We start from the raw sequence: 19,093 nt of genomic DNA on the forward strand, positions 1-19,093 counted from the left end.
GACAAAGAAACTGGAGGAGAATTTTTCATACATTTCGATATTTTCTAAAAATTTTCCAAAAGAAATGTTAAAAAGAGCTTATTGTAATACGAATTTGAAGTTACTTTTACTCTACCTCATCAAAGAATGGAAAAAATGCGTAAATAATTTTTCAAAATTATCTAAAAGAATGTAAAAAGAGCTCCCTTTAGTGAGAAAACGGAAAAACTGAAAGAATTTTTCGTAGATTTCGAATCTGTCGTTCCAATTTTCCAAAAATTTCCAAAAAAAAAAAAAACTCAATTCCTCATGAGACAATTATAGAAAACTTTTCGTAGATTGCGAATTTGAAGTCATTTTGATCTATTATTTCAAACTATCGAGAAAAAGGAAGTTCCGAAAATTCTCAAAAAAAATCTAAAATCTTTGAATTGGACAAAAAACAAGTTTATACAAAATTTGTATTACTATTACGAATCTTTAGTGACACTAGAACCGTTTCGGCAAATAACCAAGAAAGCCTGGACATTTTCCAAAATATTTCCAAAAAAATTTAAATTGAGCTCAAATTTGTACGTAATTTGGCTACACCTGATCAAACAATGGAGAAAAACGGGCAAATGGGCAATGTTAGAACTGGTATTCTTCAGTAGAAAAACAAAGAAACTGGAGGAGAATTTTTCGTACATTTCGAATGTGAAGTAACTTTGGCTCTGTTTCGTCAAAGGACTAAGAAAAATTGGGTATTTTGTAAAAACTTTCGAAAAAAAAAAAGTCTAAATGAGCTTATTGCAATACGAATTTGAAGTGACTTTTACTCTACCTCATCAAAGGATGGAAAAAATGAGCAAATAATTTTCCAAAATTATCCAAAAGAATGTAAAAAAGAGCTCCGTTTAGTGGGAAAACGGAAAAACTGAGAGAATTTTTCGTAGATTTCGAATCTGTCGTTCCAATAACCAAGAAAATTGGGAGATTTTCCAAAAATTTCCAAAAAAAAAAAACTCAATTCCTCATGAGACAAATTTAAGTTTATAGAAAACTGTTCGTAGATTGCGAATTTGAAGTCATTTTGATCTATTATTTCAAATAATCGAGAAAAAGGAAGTTCCGAAAATTCTCAAAAAAATCTAATCTCTTTGAATTGGACAAAGAATAAGTTTATACAAATTTTTTATTACTATTACGAATCTTCAGTGACTCTAGAACTGTTTCGGCAAATAACCAAGAAAACCTGGAAATGTATTTTCCAAAAAATTTCCAAAAAAAGTTTAAATTGAGCTCAAATGTGTACATAATTTGGCTACATCTTATCAAATAATGGAGAAAAATGAGCAAATTGGCAATGTTAAAACTGGTTATTCTTCAGTAGAAAGACAAAGAAACTGGAGGAGAATTTTTTGTATATTTTGAATATGAAGTAACTTTGGCTCTGTTTCGTGAAAGAACCAAGAAAAACTGGATATTTTCAAAAATTCTCGAAAAGAAATGTTAAAAAGAGCTGATTGCAATACGAATTTGGAGTTATTTTTACTCTACCTCATAAAAGAAGTGAAAAAATGAGCAAATAATTTTCAAAAATTATCTAAACGAATGTAAAAAAGAGCTTTCTTTAGTGGAACAACGAAAAACTGAAAGAGAATTTTTCGTAGATTTTCCAATAACCAAGAAAATTGAGAGATTTTCCAAAAATTTCCAAAAAAAAAACTTCTGTGACTTTAGACCTGGGTCGACAAATAAGCAAGAAAAACTGGATATTTTCCAAAAATAATCCAAAAAAAGTTAAATTGAGCTCAAATTTGTACGTAATTTGGCTACACCTCACGAATACTGGACAAAAATGGGCAAACAATTTTCGAATTTTCTCTAAAAGAAAATATGATTCAGAAACAAATTCCTCTTCGTTTGTCCTTTCCATTGAAAATCCAATTACAAACTCCACCGTTCATTAAACACCGATTAACACTAATTAACTCCTCGGTAAAAATCCAATGCCACTTCCAACTTTTACCTTCGGCCTCCGAAGCCCCAACCCGCCTAAAATAATCTAGGGGAGAACCGGATATTAATCAAGAGCATTCGCAGACGCTGAGTCAATAAGGCGAAAATCCTCCATCCCCACAAGAATTTCACACCGAGCTATTCGCAAAAAACCTCGTCTAATCTTACATTCGAAGGCCACTGCATTGTGCAACGTCGTAACGCATAACACCAAGAGAATAAAATAAATATTCAAAGGTAAAATGACTAGAAACGTTATTGGAATTTTATTCAAGCAAAGAATAATGAATTTATTTTAAAAACGTACCTACGTCTAGTTGCATGTAAATTCAAACTTGTTATTAATACACCGCTTCCCACGCGAGTATCCGGTGGGTTCATGTACATATAAGTGAGAAAAAATGGTAGAAAATGGTCGAAAGTGAGTTCGCGATGGGTGACACCGAATTCAATATTATTAATGCTTTATTTTTCAATTATCGCTGGAGCGTCAATTAGCGCACAATAGTATGACGTCAATTATGATAAATTGTTATTCATAAAGTCAACAGGGACGAATTTAACACCGCGCGGAAAATAATCGGCGGGCGAAACGTCCCACGCACTCATTTAATTTTAAATTTTAAACTGTGCGTTGAAACAATACAATTTATAAAAATTGGTCTAAAGAGTTTAGACAGTACTTCCCTCGCTGTCCGAAACTTGACGACTGCATGCCTATTGTGTTTTTTTTTCTCATTACATTTTTGTAGTGGGAATTTAAAAAAAAATTGCGATGACGTCATCAACATTTTTGCAAGGACACGTATATCAGTTGGGATAGATGTAGTGTAATACTAAGAATAAAATTATTATATTCTCAAATTTTCGGGAAAATGAATTGGGTCGTTTGAATATTGATTTGTAATAATCAATAAAATAACGAAACAATTTACTCACGTATACCTACGTATCAGAGGCAACTGAAAATCGTGTATGTATAAACATTGTTAATTTAAGATGACAGGCGTAACAGCATACGTGAGAGCCAAATACAGAAACTGTAAACAAAACGACCGTCGGTTTTATTGCTTCGACTTCCGCTTATTATATAAAACATTGGGTTTTATTTTAATTCTTGACGGTGAAATTCACAATTGGTTGATTATAAACATGTCTATTTCACATTCGCGGAATCAAGTGAACGCATAAAACAAATGCAGGTCTGTAATGTTAAAGTCGATGTAAATAAGCGTGCTACCCTTATGTTTCAACCGAGTTTTTCCTTTAACAAATTTTGTGTCTACCAAATTGGGTTGGTTGGGGTGTAATACTAATAATAAGTGTTGCCTTTAATTTAATCAATAAAATAAATTGACTTCATTAATTCTTTTGAACCACCTCTTAAGAAAATCTAAAAAATATGAATGGAATGATAAATCACAAGTACAAACTCATCATATTTTTTGCATTTTAGATAGGATTTATTCAGCAAAATTTAAGGGTGACGTCATCAATTTTTTTAGGAGGGATGAACAAATACATTTTGAACAAAAGTTTACCATGCTTATAATAACTTTAAAATATTCCCAAGATTTCAAAGCATTCGGTTTTGTAGTTCCTGATTAAATCGATAAAATAAATTCACGCCTTCATTAATTTTTTTGAGTCACCCTGCATATGCAAATCCAAAAATATGAATGGAATGATAAATCACAAGTACAGACTCATCATATTTTGTACATTTTAGATACGATTTATTCGGAAAACTTTTGAGCTGACGTCATCAGTTTTTTGTAGAAGATAACCAAATATATTTTGACTAAAAATTTATTATGCTCTTTATAACCTTAAAACATCTGCAAGATTTCAAAGCATTCGGTTTTGTAGTTCCTGATTAAATCAATAAAATAAATTTACGCATTCATTAATTTTTTTGAGTCACTCTGTATATGCAAATCCAAAAAATATGAATGGAGTGATAAATGACAAGTACAGGCTCATCATATTTTGTACATTTTAGATATGATTTATTCGGCAAACTTTCGAGCTGACGTCATCAAGTTTTTGGAGGGGATAAGCAAATATATTTTGACTAAACATTTATTATGCTCTTTATGACCTTAAAACATCTGCAAGATTTCAGAGCATTCGGTTTTGTAGTTCCTGATTAAATCAATAAAATATATTTACGCATTCATTAATTTTTTTGAGTCGCCCTGTATATGCAAATCCAAAAAATATGAATGGAGTGATAGATCACAAGTACAGACTCATCATATTTTGTACATTTTAGATATGATTTATTCCACAAACTTTTGAGCTGACGTCATCAAGTTTTTGGAGGGGATAAGCAAATATTTTTTGACTAAAGATTTATGATGCTCTTTATAGCCTTAAAACATCTGCAACATTTCAAAGCATTCTGGTTAGCAGATTAAAAATTAAATTTCAAAATGTTGTTTTATAATTTTGATTTTTTTTCCAAAAATCTGGACGTTTCGGGTGAAAAGTCGATTCAGAGTTGTAAACTACATGTGTAGGACTATGTTATTTTATACAATTGAAAACCCATTTACTATGTACAATTTTGAAGTGACGTCATCGCTTTAGTGGTGGGGATGATTCGACAAATTTTGGTTAGCGTTTTACCATCTACATGATATTCTTAATATAAGTACAAAATTTCACAACAATCGGTCGAGTACTTTCGGAGATTATCTGTCTAATAAAAATCCGGGACAACAGACGGACAGACGGACAGACGGACGGACAGACGGACAGACGGACAGACGGACGGACAGACGGACAGACGGACGGACAGACGGACAGACGGACGGACAGACGGACAGACAGACGGAAATGGGAAACCTATTTCTTCGTCTTCTAGGGGTCATGAAAGATCGAGAAAACGTAAAAGTAGAGAGTCGGCCGACGGACTCGATTACAATACTTCCTTTGCTTACGCTCGGGAAGTAAAAATGCTTGTCTACGATTAATAGCGATTTTTAATAAATTGGTTTCTGGAACACTTTCCCAAATTTCGACCTCTCATGATCAAACAACTTTTCCACTCCTCGTCGGAGATAACAAAGCGCGCTTATCGCCGATTCTAAAATCAAACGTGGGAAGTAATTTGGGTAATAATTCACAATTAACCCGCCTAATTACCCAATTAGATCGTTGACTTGTATGTAGTTCGGATAATCCCTTGTTTTCTCGTCGTCGGCTTTACCCGTTTGCTCAAAAACCTACCCATTGTCTTCCTGTCGGTTAATTTCGTATTATGTAGATGATGGGAATCGAGTGCGAAAGTATGGGGAACAGTCGGCCGGAATATCCCACGGTCTTTACCCCGTCTAACGGACAACAATACCTGTCGTTGAGGGGGACTCTGTATCCGCATGTTAGCGCCAAGTCGGAAGATCGCCCTATATTGTATCCCATACGAGGAAACCGCATTGACGGTATATTGTAATTAGGCGAAAAATTATCCACTCGATACAAAAATTCACTCCAATTTATTCGTTCCATGTGAAACGTACACTAAGAACAAAGTAAATGTAAGAGGATTGGGGTTACTCGAATAGTGACCACGATGCCGAAGAATAAAATCAAACTTTGTTTAACGCACTCCCGGCTGTTCTTTTTTTCCTCTTGGTTCTTGGGGTCGGGGTTTTGGCGGCGCATTTTTCCGTGGGGAAGTGTCGATTTTGACGAAAACTGCGAATTTTTGCTATTTGTTGCTAAAACACGTTAAGAATTTTGATTCGAAGTGACTTTGACAGTTGACAGTTTGACAGATGGGGTGAGGCGATGCGATATTTTCGATATTGATATATTTTGACACCCCCTCTCAGGGATCCATCTCTAATAAAGGTACAAAAATTGATGACGTCACCTCAGAATTTATCTAACAAATCCTCTCTCAAATATGCAAAATATTATGACGATGTGCTTGTGCTTTATCAATGCACTCTTGTTTTTAGAATTACTCATACAGGGTGACTCAGAAAAATTAATGAATGTGGTAATTTATTTTTATTGATATACGTGTCTTTACAAAAATCTTGATGACGTCATCACAAAACTTACATTTATTTTAATATTACCTACATATCTTTATTTTACCTATGTATCATAAAAAAAACGCAAATCAAATCTTATAATTTTTTCTCGCCTTCCAAATTTTTCATTTTTCGAATTTTTAATTTTCATTTTCTCGATTTTATATCACTATTTTTCGTTGTTTCGTTTCTTTTATTTTTAAAATTTTGCATTTCTAGATTTTTCAAAGTTTTCATTTTATATTTTTTCGATTTTCATTTCTGATATATGAGTTTTACACTTTTGCAATTTTAACATTTTTATATTCGAAAAGTTAAAAAAAAACTAAAAAACTGAAAAATCGAAGAACTGAAGAAACGAAAAATTGGGACACTGAAAAACTAAAAATTGAGAAACTTGAAATCGAAAAAAATAATGAAAAATGTTACAAGAAAATACAAATCGAGCAAAAAATGGAAATTCCAAAACTTGTAAAGTCGGAAAATTATAAAATCGTCAAAATTGTCAAGTTCAAAAAATTGAAAAATTAAAAATCGAATAAATGAAAAAGTTTTAAAATACAGTAGTTGAAAAACCGAAAAATTCTGAAATCGTAAAACTGAAAAAGTGATTTTTTCTTAAATTATGATTATTATTACATACATATTACTTAAGATGAAATCTAGAAACATTTTAGATTCCAAATCTACAGTGAAAAAACAAAAAGTTGAAAAATCGAGAAATTGAAAAATTTGAAACTTAAAAAACCAAAAATTTTAAAAGTTGAAAAAATTAAAAACCTACAAATCGCAAATGGAAAAATTGAAAAATCCAAAAATTGAAAAAATTCACATTCAATAAAAAAGAAAACAAAAAACCGAAATTAAAAATTGCAAACGGAAAAAGTGAAAAATCTAAAAATCGAAAAATTAAAATCTGAGAAATCGAAAAATGTTTCCATGTTTCTTTCAATTTTATAAGGTTTCGTTTATTTAGGTTTTCAAATTTAAATCTTTGGTTTTCAGATGATTAAATTTTTCAATTTTCCAATTTTTGGATTTCCGGTTATCCGATTTTTCGATTTTGCCCTTTTTACTTTCATTTTAATTTTTCATTTCTTCAGTTTCTCAAATTCTTGATTTCCAATTTTTAGATTTTTTCATGTTTTGATTTTATACATTTTCGTTTTTTTGAGTCGTTGAAACATCGAAAAATTGCAATTCGAAGAACTGAAAAAACAAAAATTGAAACACCGAAAAACCAAAAATCGAGAAATTTAAAAATCGAAAAATCATTGAATCGCCAAAAATGTGAAGTCGAAAAACTAACGTTAAAGGATCAAAAAATTGAAAAATTAAATATCGAGAAATTGAAAATTTTAAAATCAAAAAACTAAAATAGAAAAATTTTTGAATCCAATAATTGAAAAATGGAAAAATTCTAAATTCGTAAAATTGAAAAATAATTATTATTACAGATTTAAGATGAGAACTAGAAAAATTGCAAATCAAAAATTGAAAAATCGAGAAACTGAAAAGATGAAAAATAAAAAATCTTATTTCAACTTTAAGCAAACTTTCAGTTTTAACTGACTCGAAAAGTTGGAAAATCCAAACTGAAAATTTCACATTGGAAAAAAGATAAAAATAACTTAAAAACCGAAAAATTGAGAAAGATAAAGAAAATCAAAATTTAAACGAAAAATTGCAAAATCCTAAAATGAAACGTCCAAAAAAAACTGGAAAGTTTAAAAATGAAAACTAGAGAGTTGCATACCGTAAAATTGAAGAACAAAAAAAATGAAAAATTGCAAATCGAAAAAAGGAAGAAAGGAAAAGCTGTAAAATTGAAATTGATAAAACAAAAAATTATTAAATGGGAACATAAAGAAATAAAGAAATCAAAAACTCAAACGAAAAACTGCAGACCAAAAATTTAAAGAAATTAACATTAAAAGAATCGAAAAATTGAAAATTTAAAAATTCAAAAATCTAGAAATTTTAAATCAAAAAAGCAAAATTTAGAAATTGAAGAAACAAACAAAAAAAATGAAAAACTGAAAATCACAAATCGAAAAATTGCAAATCAAGTGAAGAAACAAAAATTGAAACATTGAAAAACTAAAAATCTAGGAACTTAAAAATCGAAAAGTTGGAAACCTCAAAAATCGTGGAATCAAGAATTTTAGAATCGTCAAAATTTTGAATCGAAAACCTGTAACATCGAAAAATTGAAAAATTAAATAACGAGAAATTGAAAATTTTAATATCACAAAACTAAAACAAAAATTTAAAAAATCGTATAGCTGAAAAATTTTAGATTCCAATAATTGTAAAATTGAAAAATCGAAAAATTGGAAAATCCATAAATTGAACAATTTCATATTGAAAAAAAAATAAATAAAATCAGGACAATGGAAAACCGGAAAATTGAAAAAATAAAGGAAATAAAAAACCGGAACGAAAAACTGCAAATTGAAATTTTAAAACTTCTTGAAAAATCGAGAACTCCTGAAATTGTAATTCGAAAAATTGCAAATCTAAAACTAAAATTGGAACATTGAAAAGTCAAAAACTTGTTAAAACAAAGGAAATAAAAAACCCAAACGAAAAGTTGAAAAATTAAAAATTGAGAACTCGAGAAATTTTAAGTCGAAAAATTGCAGAATCTAGAAATTGAAGAAACAAAAAATGAAGAACTGAAAAATCACAAATCGAAAAAGTGAAGAAATAAAAATCTAGAAACTTTAAAATCGAAAAAAATTAATGAGTCGAAAAATTGGAAAACTCAAGAATCGTGAAATCGAAAATTGTGAAGTCAAAGAACTGTTAATATCCAAGGACCGAAAAATTAATTATCGATAAAATCGAAAAACTGGAAAGATGGAAAAATTAAAAAATCGAGTAGATCCAATAACTGAAAAATGGAAAAATTCTAAAATCGTAAAATTGAAAAAATGAAAAAATTTTAAAAATATAATTACATATTATTACATGTTTAAACTAGAAATAAAATGAAAAATTTAAAAATCGAGAAACTGAAAAAACGAAAAATTAAAAAATGTCAAAGTTCAAAAACGAAAAATTACAAATCGATAAATTCGAAAAATCCATAAATTGAACAATTTCACTTTCAAGAAAATATATAAAATCAGAGCAACAGAATACCGAAAAATTGAAAAAATAAAGAAAATAAAAAATTCAAACGAAAAACTGCAAAATCTAAAAAATGAAACATCCAAAAGTTGGAAAATCGAGAGTTACATGTCCTAAAATTGAAGAACCGCAAATTTGTAAAATTGGAAAATTGAAAAATCAAAAACTTGTAAAAATAAAGGAATTATAAAACTGAAACGAAAAATTGAAAACTCGAGAAATTTTAAGTCTCGAAATTCAAAATTTGGAAAATTGAAAATCTGAATTTTGTTTTACATTTTTTTATATGTTGAAAAATTTCTCTGTTCAAGGAAAACCGTTGTGTTCGTCAGGCTTTTGAAGAATTGATCGACTAATAATTTTGAGTCATATTTTTCCCGAGAACCCGACTTTCCCAAGAGTTTTCAAGTCCGGTTGAACGTCATAATGACCACCATTCATATTTAATTGTAACCTTGCTTCCCTAACAATAATAATTAATGAAAACCCTTTCCAACCCTCATGTAGCCAAATCATCCCCAATAAAACCCAACCGCCTGACAAAACTTTTCCGCACTTAAACCTCCCATACACAATAAACCCATTTAATTTAATCATGATTCACATCGATTCGAAAAAGTAAATTTTAATTAATCCAATTACTCTTTTCATTAAACGCTCCGTTTATTTTCGCTTCTCTCGCGCCGTTATAAAATCGAAAGGATGAACCAAACACGACATTTAAATTAAGAAGGTTGTAAAGTCCCCGAATGCTAAATTACATCCTGCCAATTTAATTTCCGATGTTTACACCTCTTCGTAAACAAACCGCTAAGAAAAATCGCTTTGGCAAACACGCGAAAATACTCAATTTTTATTACAACGCGTAATTTTATCCCCGCAAGATTCGACAGATAATGATGTTTACCCAGTCTAAATTTAGCCAAAACAAAATCATCGTTAATCAAGCGCTACTTACAACCGAATCGAGGGTTAGCCGCCGATTCCGCGCCGTACCATTGTCAAACTGGTCGAAATCGTGCCGGCTCGACTTATACAGTACGTTTACCTGTCCCGACATTCGCGGAACGGGTAGTAGAAGAATGTGGGGATACCATCCATGATTTCAACCGTCATTGCATGTATAAACCGAGTCTTCGCACAGTCGTACCGCGTCCGGCCGCGCAATAACCGTCATTTCGCGTTTCCCAAAACCCTATCCGTTTTTCCCTAAAAAAAAACATTACCGTTAACCGCGCAACCTCGCATCGAAATCACCGCGATTTTTGTGTTTTCGGCGTCGTTTTTTCCCCGAAAGTGTCGATTTCTTTTTGGGACTGAGTCGTGGAGCACGTGTTCAAGGCCGCCCGGTGTCTGAGTTGAGGAGTCTTCGACGAAGAAAATCTTCGTGTCTCTGCGTTCGGTGCAACTGCATTCTTCAGGTTCTGTAACCGGCCAGGCTCTTCCTGTTCTACAATGACGATTTTTATGTGCGCTAACGGACTGGTCTAGCGCGTACCCCAAGCATCTGTGTGACGGACCGCATCTGCTCTTTGTACGGGTGGATTTCGTCAGTGGCGGAGTGTCGGAGGTACTGTTGGTGTCGTGGTGGTGTTTGTTGTTGGGTTAGGGAAAATGGGGAATCATCCGTCGAATCACCAGCCGCTGGAAAGGACTAATGTGGGGAAATTCGGAGATGCCTACACGGTATGTGAGAATGTGAGGGTTTCGGGTGGTGGGTGAGTCAGGGAGTTGTAGAATGTGCTAATGTGTGAGTACGGAGTGTCGTCATGCGGGTCTTAGTCACGGAGTAATTTTAATTTCGGAAGGAGCAAGATGTTGCGTGTTTGTAGAAAAATGTGAAAAAAAAAACGCTTTATTTCACATCTTGTACAAAAAATTAATATGTGATGTGACTTAAGAATAAAACGTGTAAGAAAATGTTATTAAAATCGCTAGCGTTGTCACTGCTGCCATCTGAATGCGCTAGTTCCGGAACAAAAGAATGCAGGCTATTAGCCAGATATGGATGACCAAGTCGAGTTTATAAAACAACTACAATGACCCGAACTGTCACTGTTTGCAAAGTTGTCAGGTCATTTAAAAAAATTCAATCATGTCATGTTAAAAAAAAAGATTTATTAAAAACAACCGTGTTTTAAAATCAACGAATATAAAAAATGTAGATCAAGTTCGAAGCCACAAGCTTTTGAGTATTTACTTCCTTTCAAATTTCACAATAATGACTCGTGTAAAATTCGATTAAAGTGTAATAATTGGTGTAATTATGTAATGGTCAAATACTTACACTCTTTCACAGTGTTCGGTTTTTGCAATTTCAAACTTACAGTGTAAAATATTGTTATACAATGTTGATTTTTTTTTTAAACATGACTTTTTTCTTTATAAAAAAGCAATAGAAACTTCAACGTCAAAATTGACCAGTTCGCTTAAAAACATGATAAGTATAAAGTAATAGATCAAAAAACAAGTAATAAAAGCTTAAATAGATGAAAAAAATATGTGTGGTGAAGCGTACCATATTTCAATTAGCGATTTTGAAAAAACAGTAAGAATTTTCCAAGAAACAAAATCGAAAACGGCTTCTGGATATCGAAATGTACAAAAAAATGTCTTCAACTAATTTTCGGAAATAGTTGAAAAATGGTGGAAAATGTCAAAAGTGCCAAAATCAGTCTTATCTTATCAATACTAACCCCGCCCACCCACCCTCTGTTTTCTTAGAGGATATGTTATCTGCCAAAATCAGTCCTATCTTAGCAAGTACTAGCCCCACCCACCCACCCCTCTTCTAATTCTAACGAATAATTTTATTTCTGTTCAGTATAATATCATTCATTTCATTCAGATCAGATGAATTTAATCACTGAAAAGGAGACAGGGTGGGTGGGCGGGGCTAAGAATTTTCTTCTGTCGATTGGGAGTGGAAAATAATAGTTGAATCTAGGATGTGAAAAAATTTGAAAAAGGTGCTAATATTGAAAATAGCTGTATTTCAATTGGCGATTTTCGAAAAACGGTAGATTTTCGAAGAAACGAAGCCGAAAGTGACTTTTGGATATCGAAATCTATAAGAAAATGGCTTCAACTAATTTTCGGAGACAATTGGAAAATGGTGGAAAATGTCAAAAGTGCCAAAATCAGTCTTATCTTATCAATACTAGCCCCGCCCACCCACCCATTATTTTCTTAGAGGATATGTCATTTGCCAAAATCAGTCTTATCTTAGCAAACATTAGCCCCACCCACCCACCCCTCTTCTAGTTCTAACGAATAATTTTATTTTTGTTCAGTATAATATCATTCATTTAATTCAGATCAGATGAATTTAATCACTGAAAAGGAGACAGGGTGGGTGGGTGGGGCTAAGAATTTTCTTCTGTCGATTGGGAGTGAAAAATAATAGTTGAATCTAGGATGTGAAAAAATTTGAAAAAGGCGCTAATATTGAAAATAGCTGTATTTCAATTGGCGATTTTCGAAAAACGGTAGATTTTCGAAGAAACGAAGCCGAAAGTGACTTTTGGATATCGAAATCTGTAAGAAAATGGCTTCAACTAATTTTCGGAGACAATTGGAAAATGGTGGAAAATGTCAAAAGTGCCATAATCAGTCTCATCTTATCAATACTAGCCCCGCCCAAGCACCCATTATTTTCTTAGGGGATATGTCATTTGCCAAAATCAGTCTTATCTTAGGTAACACTAGCCCCACCCACCCACCCCTCGTTTCATTCTAACGACAAATTTTATTTTGTTCAGTATAAGATCATTCATTTCATTCATATCAGATGAAATTAATCACTGAAAAGGCGACAGGGTGGGTGGGCGGGGCTAATTATTTTTTTCTGTTAAGTGGGAATGGAATCTAATAGTAGATCTAGGATGTGAAAAAAATAAAAAAAGCGCTAATCTTTAAAATAGCTGTATTTCAATTGGTGGTTTCCGAAAAAAAATAGAAATTTTCGAAAAAATGAAGCCGAAAGTGATTTTGAATATCTAAATCTACAAGAAAATGTGCAACTAATTTTCGGAAATAATTGGAAAATGTTGTAAAATGTCAAAAGTGCCAAAATCAGTCTTATCTTATCAATACGAGCCCCGCCCACCCACCCATTATTTTCTTAGAGGATATGTCATTTGCCAAAATCAGTCTTTTCTTAGCAAACATTAGCCCCACCCACCCACCCCTCGTTTCATTCTAACGACAAGTTTTATTTTGTTTAGTATAAGATCATTCATTTCATTCATATCAGATGAAATTAATCACTGGAAAGGCGACAGGGTGGGTGGGTGGGACTAATTATTTTCTTCTGTCAAGTGGGAGTGGAATCGAATAATAGATCTAGGATGTGAAAAAAATAAAAAAAGTGCTAATCTTCAAAATAGCTGTATTTCAATTGGCGATTTCCGAAAAAAAGTAGAAATTTTCGAAAAAATGAAGCCGAAAGTAACTTTTGAATATCTAAATCTGCAAGAAAATGTGCAAATAATTTTCGGAAATAATTGGAAAATGTTGGAAAGTGTCAAAATCAGTCTTATCTTATCAATGCGAGCGCCGCCCACCCACCCATTATTTTCTTAGAGGATATGTGATTTGCCAAAATCAGTCTTATCTTAGCAAGCACTAGCCCCGCCCACCCCCCTCTTCTCTTTATAACGACCATTGATCTAATAAAGGAGTGGATGGAGCCTTGTATACGTTTCCATACGCGAGTGAGTGTAATCAACATAAGAAAGAAATAGCTAGAGCGGTTATGCATCAGTGGGCAAAGGACGGCTGACCATGTATCACGTGCTGGGTGGCAAGAAACGCTTCATTTGAACGGGAATTAATACATTTTCTTACGAGTTTGTTCAAACAATCAATTATAACAAACGTCTGTTAATAAAAACTATATTTTTACAGTTTACATTAAAATTATGTGTAATGTGAAACCACAAAAATCATGTTAAGTGGTGGAGATAATCTTTTAATAAAATGAAATGTATACAGAATCTACAATATATTACGAATTCAGTTAGTCCAATAATCTTCTACAAGTTAACTAATCTTGTAGTGTATGTTCATTGGTAATTCTGAATTTTTTAGGATAAAAGTAATTAAACTTTCGATAAAAGTGACAGAGTGCCTAATTAAATTACACATATTAATTTGTATGGAATTTTCTAGTAAAATCTAAATCCACGTACAAATAGCTAAAACAATAATCAATAGATATAAAATTCCCTCTTTTTGTAGCAATAATCCGTTTTTTTTTCGTAACCCGGAATGTTTAGGGAAACTAACAAAATTTTTAAATTATTTACGAAATCCTTCGTCTCTATATGTGATTATTACCATGAAATGAAACAGGATTGCTTTCTTTGTACGTTCTATGCAATTATACGCACAACACGAGATTTCACGATGTTTAACAAATAGTCCGATAAAATACAACTTAAGAAGACTGTAGACATTTAAATAAGATAACTTGAGCCTATAAAACGTAAATTTGCAAAAATACACCTTCAAACACCATGCGACAGCACGAAAGAAACCTCCAGTAACACAGTGCTCTGCAGTTTCGCGTCAATGTTTTGCCACCCAGAGAGCCCTATCTCTGTCCCACTGTGTTGACAACGCTCGTCTCTCTCTAAGTTACTTCCATATAATATTATTTCTATGATAACGACTAATTTTATTTCTGTTCAGTATAAGATCATTCATTTCATTCATATCAGATGAAACCGATCACTGAAAAGGAGACTGGATGGGTGGGCGGGGCTAATTATTTTCTTCTGTCTAGTGGAAGTGGAAATTATTATAGTATCTAGGATGTGCAAAAAGTTAAAAAGTGTGCTAATCTTTAAAACAGCTGTATTTTCATTGGCGATTTCCGAAAAACGGTAGGAATTTTCGAAGAAACAAAGCCGAAAGTGATTTTTGGATATCGAAATATACAAGAAAATGTGGAAATAATCGAAAAACGGTAGAAAATATCAAAAGTGCCAAAATCAGTCTTATCTTATCAATACTAGCCCCGCCCACCCACCCATTATTTTCTTAGAGGATATGTCATTTGCCAAAATCAGTCTTATCTTAGCAAACATAAGCCCCACCCACCCACCCCTCGTTTCATTATAACGACAACTTTTATTTTGTTCAGTATAAGATCATTCATTTCATTCATATCAGATGAAATTAATCACTGAAAAGGCGACAGGGTGGGTGGGGGGGGCTAATTATTTTCTTCTGTCAAGTGGGAGTGGAATCTAATAATAGATCTAGGATGTGAAAAAAAAATAAAAAAAGTGCTAATCTTCAAAATAGCTGTATGTATTTAAATTGGCATTTTCCGAAAAAAAGTAGAAATTTTCGAAAAAATGAAGCCGAAAGTGACTTTTGGATATCGAAATCTATAAAAAAATATGGAACTAATTTTCGGAAATATTGAAAAATGGTGGAAAATGTCAAAAGTGCCAAAATGAGTCTTATCTTATCAATACTAGCCCCGCCCACCCACCCTCTGTTTTCTTTAAGGATATATCATTTGCCAAAATCAGTCTTATCTTATCAAACATAAGCCCCACCCACCCACGCCTCTTCTAATTCTAACGACTAATTTTAGTTCTGTTCAGTATAAGTTCAATCATTTCATTCAGATCAGATGAAATCGATGACTGAAAAGCCGACAGGGTGGGTGGGTGGGGCTAATTATTTTCTTCTGTCAAGTGGGAGTGGAATCTAATAATCTAATAGGATGTGAAAAAAATAAAAAAAGTGCTAACCTTTAAAATAGCTGTATTTCAATTGGTGATTTCCGAAAAACGGTAGGAATTTTCGTAGAAACGACGCCGAAAGTGACTTTTGGATCTTGAAATCTACAAGAAAATGGCTTCAACTAATTTTCTGAAATAGTTAAAAAATGGTGGAAAATGTCAAAAGTGCCAAAACCAGTCTTATCTTATCAATTAGACTAGCCCCGCCCACCCACCCTCTATTTTTTTACAGGATATGTTATTTGCCAAAATCAGTTTTATCTTAGCAAACACTAGTCCCACCCACCCACCCCTCTTCTCATTCTAACGACTAATTTTATTTCTGTTCCGTATAAGATCATTAATTTCATCAAGATCAGATGAAATCGATCACTGAAAAGGAGACCGCGGGGCTAATTTTTTTTTTCTCTCGAGAGTGGAAACTAATAATACAATCTACGATGTAGAAAAATTAAAAAAAAACGCTAATCTTTAAAATAGCTGGATTTCAGTTGGCGATTTTTGAAAAACGGTAAGAATTTCCCAAGAAACGAAGCCGAAAATGACTTCTCGATGTCGAAATGCACAAGAAAATGTCTTCAAGTAATTTTCGGAAATCGTTGAAAAACGATGGAATCAATCACTGAAAAGGAGACAGGGTGGGTGGGCGGAGCAAATTATTTTCTTCTCTCTAGTGGGAGTGGAAACTAATAAAGAATCTACGACGTTAAAAAAAAACAGTAATCTTAAAATAAAAATAAAATCTGTTTTTCAAGTTGCGATTTTCGAAAAACGGTAGGAATTTTTGAAGAAATGAAGCCGAAAGTGATTTCTGGATATCCAAATGTACAAGAAAATATCTTCAACTAATTTCCGAAAATAGTTGAAAAATGGTGGAAAATGTCAAAAGTGCCAAAACCAGTCTTAGCTTATCAATTAGACTATCCCCGCCCACCCACCCTCTGTTTTCTTAGAGGATATATGATTTGCCAAAATCAGTCTTATCTTAGCAAGTACTAACCCCACCCACCCACTTCCTCTTCTCATTCTAATGACTAATTTTATTTCCGTTCAGTATAAGATCATTAATTTCATCAAGATCAGATGAAATCGATCACTGAAAAGGAGACCGGGTGGGTGGGCGGGACTAAATATTTTCTTCTGTCAAGTGGGAGTGGAATCTAATAATAGATCTAGGATGTGAAAAAAATAAAAAAAGTGCTAATCTTCAAAATAGCTGTATTTCAATTGGCGATTTTCGGAAAACGCAAGGAATTTTCGAAGTCTACACGAAGATGTGCAACTAATTTTCGGAGATAATTGAAAAGCGGTGGAAAATGTCAAAAGTGCCAAAATCCGTCTTACCTTATCAAATACTAGCCCCGCCCGCCCACCCTCTATTTTCTTAGAAGGTATGTCATCTGCCAAAATCAGTAAGTACTAGTCCCGCCCACCCACCTCTTCTCATTCTAATGACTAATTTTATTTCCGTTTAGTATAAGATCATTAATTTCATCCAGATCAGATGAAATCAATCACTGAAAAGGAGACTGGGTGGGTGGGCGGTGCTAATTTTTTTCTTCTGTCGAGTGGAAACTAATAATAGAATCTAAGATGTGAAAAGAGTAAAAAAAGTACTAATCTTTGAAATAGCTGTATTTCAATTGGCGATTTTCGAAAAACGCTAGGAATCTTCGAAAGAACGAAGCCAGAAATGACTTGTGGATATCGAAATCTACAAGAAAATGTCTTCAAGTAATTTTCGGAAATCGTTGAAAAATAGTGTAAAATGTCAAAAGTGCAAAACCAGTCTTATCTTATCAATACTAGCCCCGCCCACCCACCCTCTGTTTTCTTAGAGGATATGTGATTTGCCAAAATTAGTCTTATCTTAGCAAATACTAGCCCCACCCACCCACCCCTCTCTCATTTTAACGACTAATTTTATTTCTGTTCCGTATAAGATTCTTAATTTCATCAAGATTAGATGAAATCGATCACTGAAAAGGAGACAGGGTGGGTGGGTGGGGCTAATTATTTTTTCTACTCATTAAGGTTGAAGTTTGTCATTTTCCCATCGCTGGCAGTGGATGAAATTTCATTTCACCCTCTAGTGGAAAAATACTCGGCCGTCTACGATTTTAACGGGTCGTCCAGCCTGAGCGTTTCGCAGCTAGCGAAACGTGTCGCGTATCGCCTGCACCGACCGCACCGTCCGCTTCGCGCGCTTCGAAAATCATGACGCCTAGGCTGGACGACCCGTTAGTGTTTGACGTTTAATACTGCTAGTTTACACAAGTGAAAACAATGAACATGAGTGAGACTGACGAAGTTTCTGAAGAAATTTTGAATGCTGCCAATGCGGCATTTTCGAATCTGATACAAGTGCAGTTATTGATACAGGAAGCAGCCAACTAAGTTTAAACAAAGATACAAGTTCAAATAATACTTACGATAAAAGTGTAAATATTATTGGTGATAATTGCACAAATTGTTCTATTACAGTTAATGTATTTCAAAAATAAAATACCTACCATAAACAAACATTTATTTCCTAATTTCTTAGAAAAAATAGTATATGCAACTCGCGGATGAAGAAATTTCAACGGCTCGAGTTTCTTTTTCGCACTCGCTCGTTGCACTCGCTCGTGTGAAAAAATCACTCTCGCCGTTGAAATTCAACTTCATCCACTAGTTCCATAATGTACTATTCTTCTGTCGAGCGGGATTGGAAACTAATAATAGAATCTAAGACGTAAAAAAAATAAAAAAGTACTAATTTTTGAAATAGCTGTATTTTAGTGGGCGATTTTCGAAAAACGCTTGGAATCTTCGAAGAATCCAAGCCAGAAATGACTTCTGGATATCGAAATGTACAAGAAAATGTCTTCAACTAATTTTCGGAAATAGTTGAAAAATGGTGGAAAAAGTCAAAAGTGCTAAAATCAGTCTTATCTAATCAATACTAGCCCCGCCCACCCACCCTCTATTTTCCTACAGGATATGTTATTTGCCAAAGTCAGTTTTATCTTAGCAAACACTAGCTACACCCCTCTTCTCATTCTAACGACTAATTTTATTTCATCAAGATCATTAATTTCATCAAGATCAGATGAAATCGATCACTGAAAAGGAGACAGGGTGGGTGGGCGGGGCTAATTATTTTCTTCTGTCGAGTGGGAATGGAAACTA

The 19,093-nt window shown here is 33.2% G+C and overlaps 1 protein-coding gene across 2 annotated transcripts in view; it reads left to right on the forward strand.

Moving 5' to 3' along the window:
• LOC135136296 (protein numb) overlaps window positions 1-19,093 on the forward strand; it is a 69,695-nt gene that overhangs the window by 22,271 nt on the left and 28,331 nt on the right. The window contains exon 1 of one of the 2 annotated variants that reach the window (XM_064065509.1): window positions 10,277-10,847. The exons of the other annotated variant lie outside the window; for it this stretch is intronic. Within the exon in view, the coding sequence (XP_063921579.1) occupies window positions 10,776-10,847 (72 nt within the window). The 5' untranslated portion in view covers window positions 10,277-10,775. Of the gene's footprint in view, window positions 1-10,276; window positions 10,848-19,093 lie in introns of those variants that run through there. 2 annotated transcript variants of the gene reach the window in all.

Source organism: Zophobas morio, unplaced genomic scaffold (genome assembly GCF_036711695.1).
Source record: "Zophobas morio isolate AGI-343-1 ecotype UQ-CSIRO unplaced genomic scaffold, CSIRO_AGI_Zmor_V1 ptg000026l, whole genome shotgun sequence".
Lineage (NCBI taxonomy): Eukaryota > Metazoa > Arthropoda > Insecta > Coleoptera > Tenebrionidae > Zophobas > Zophobas morio.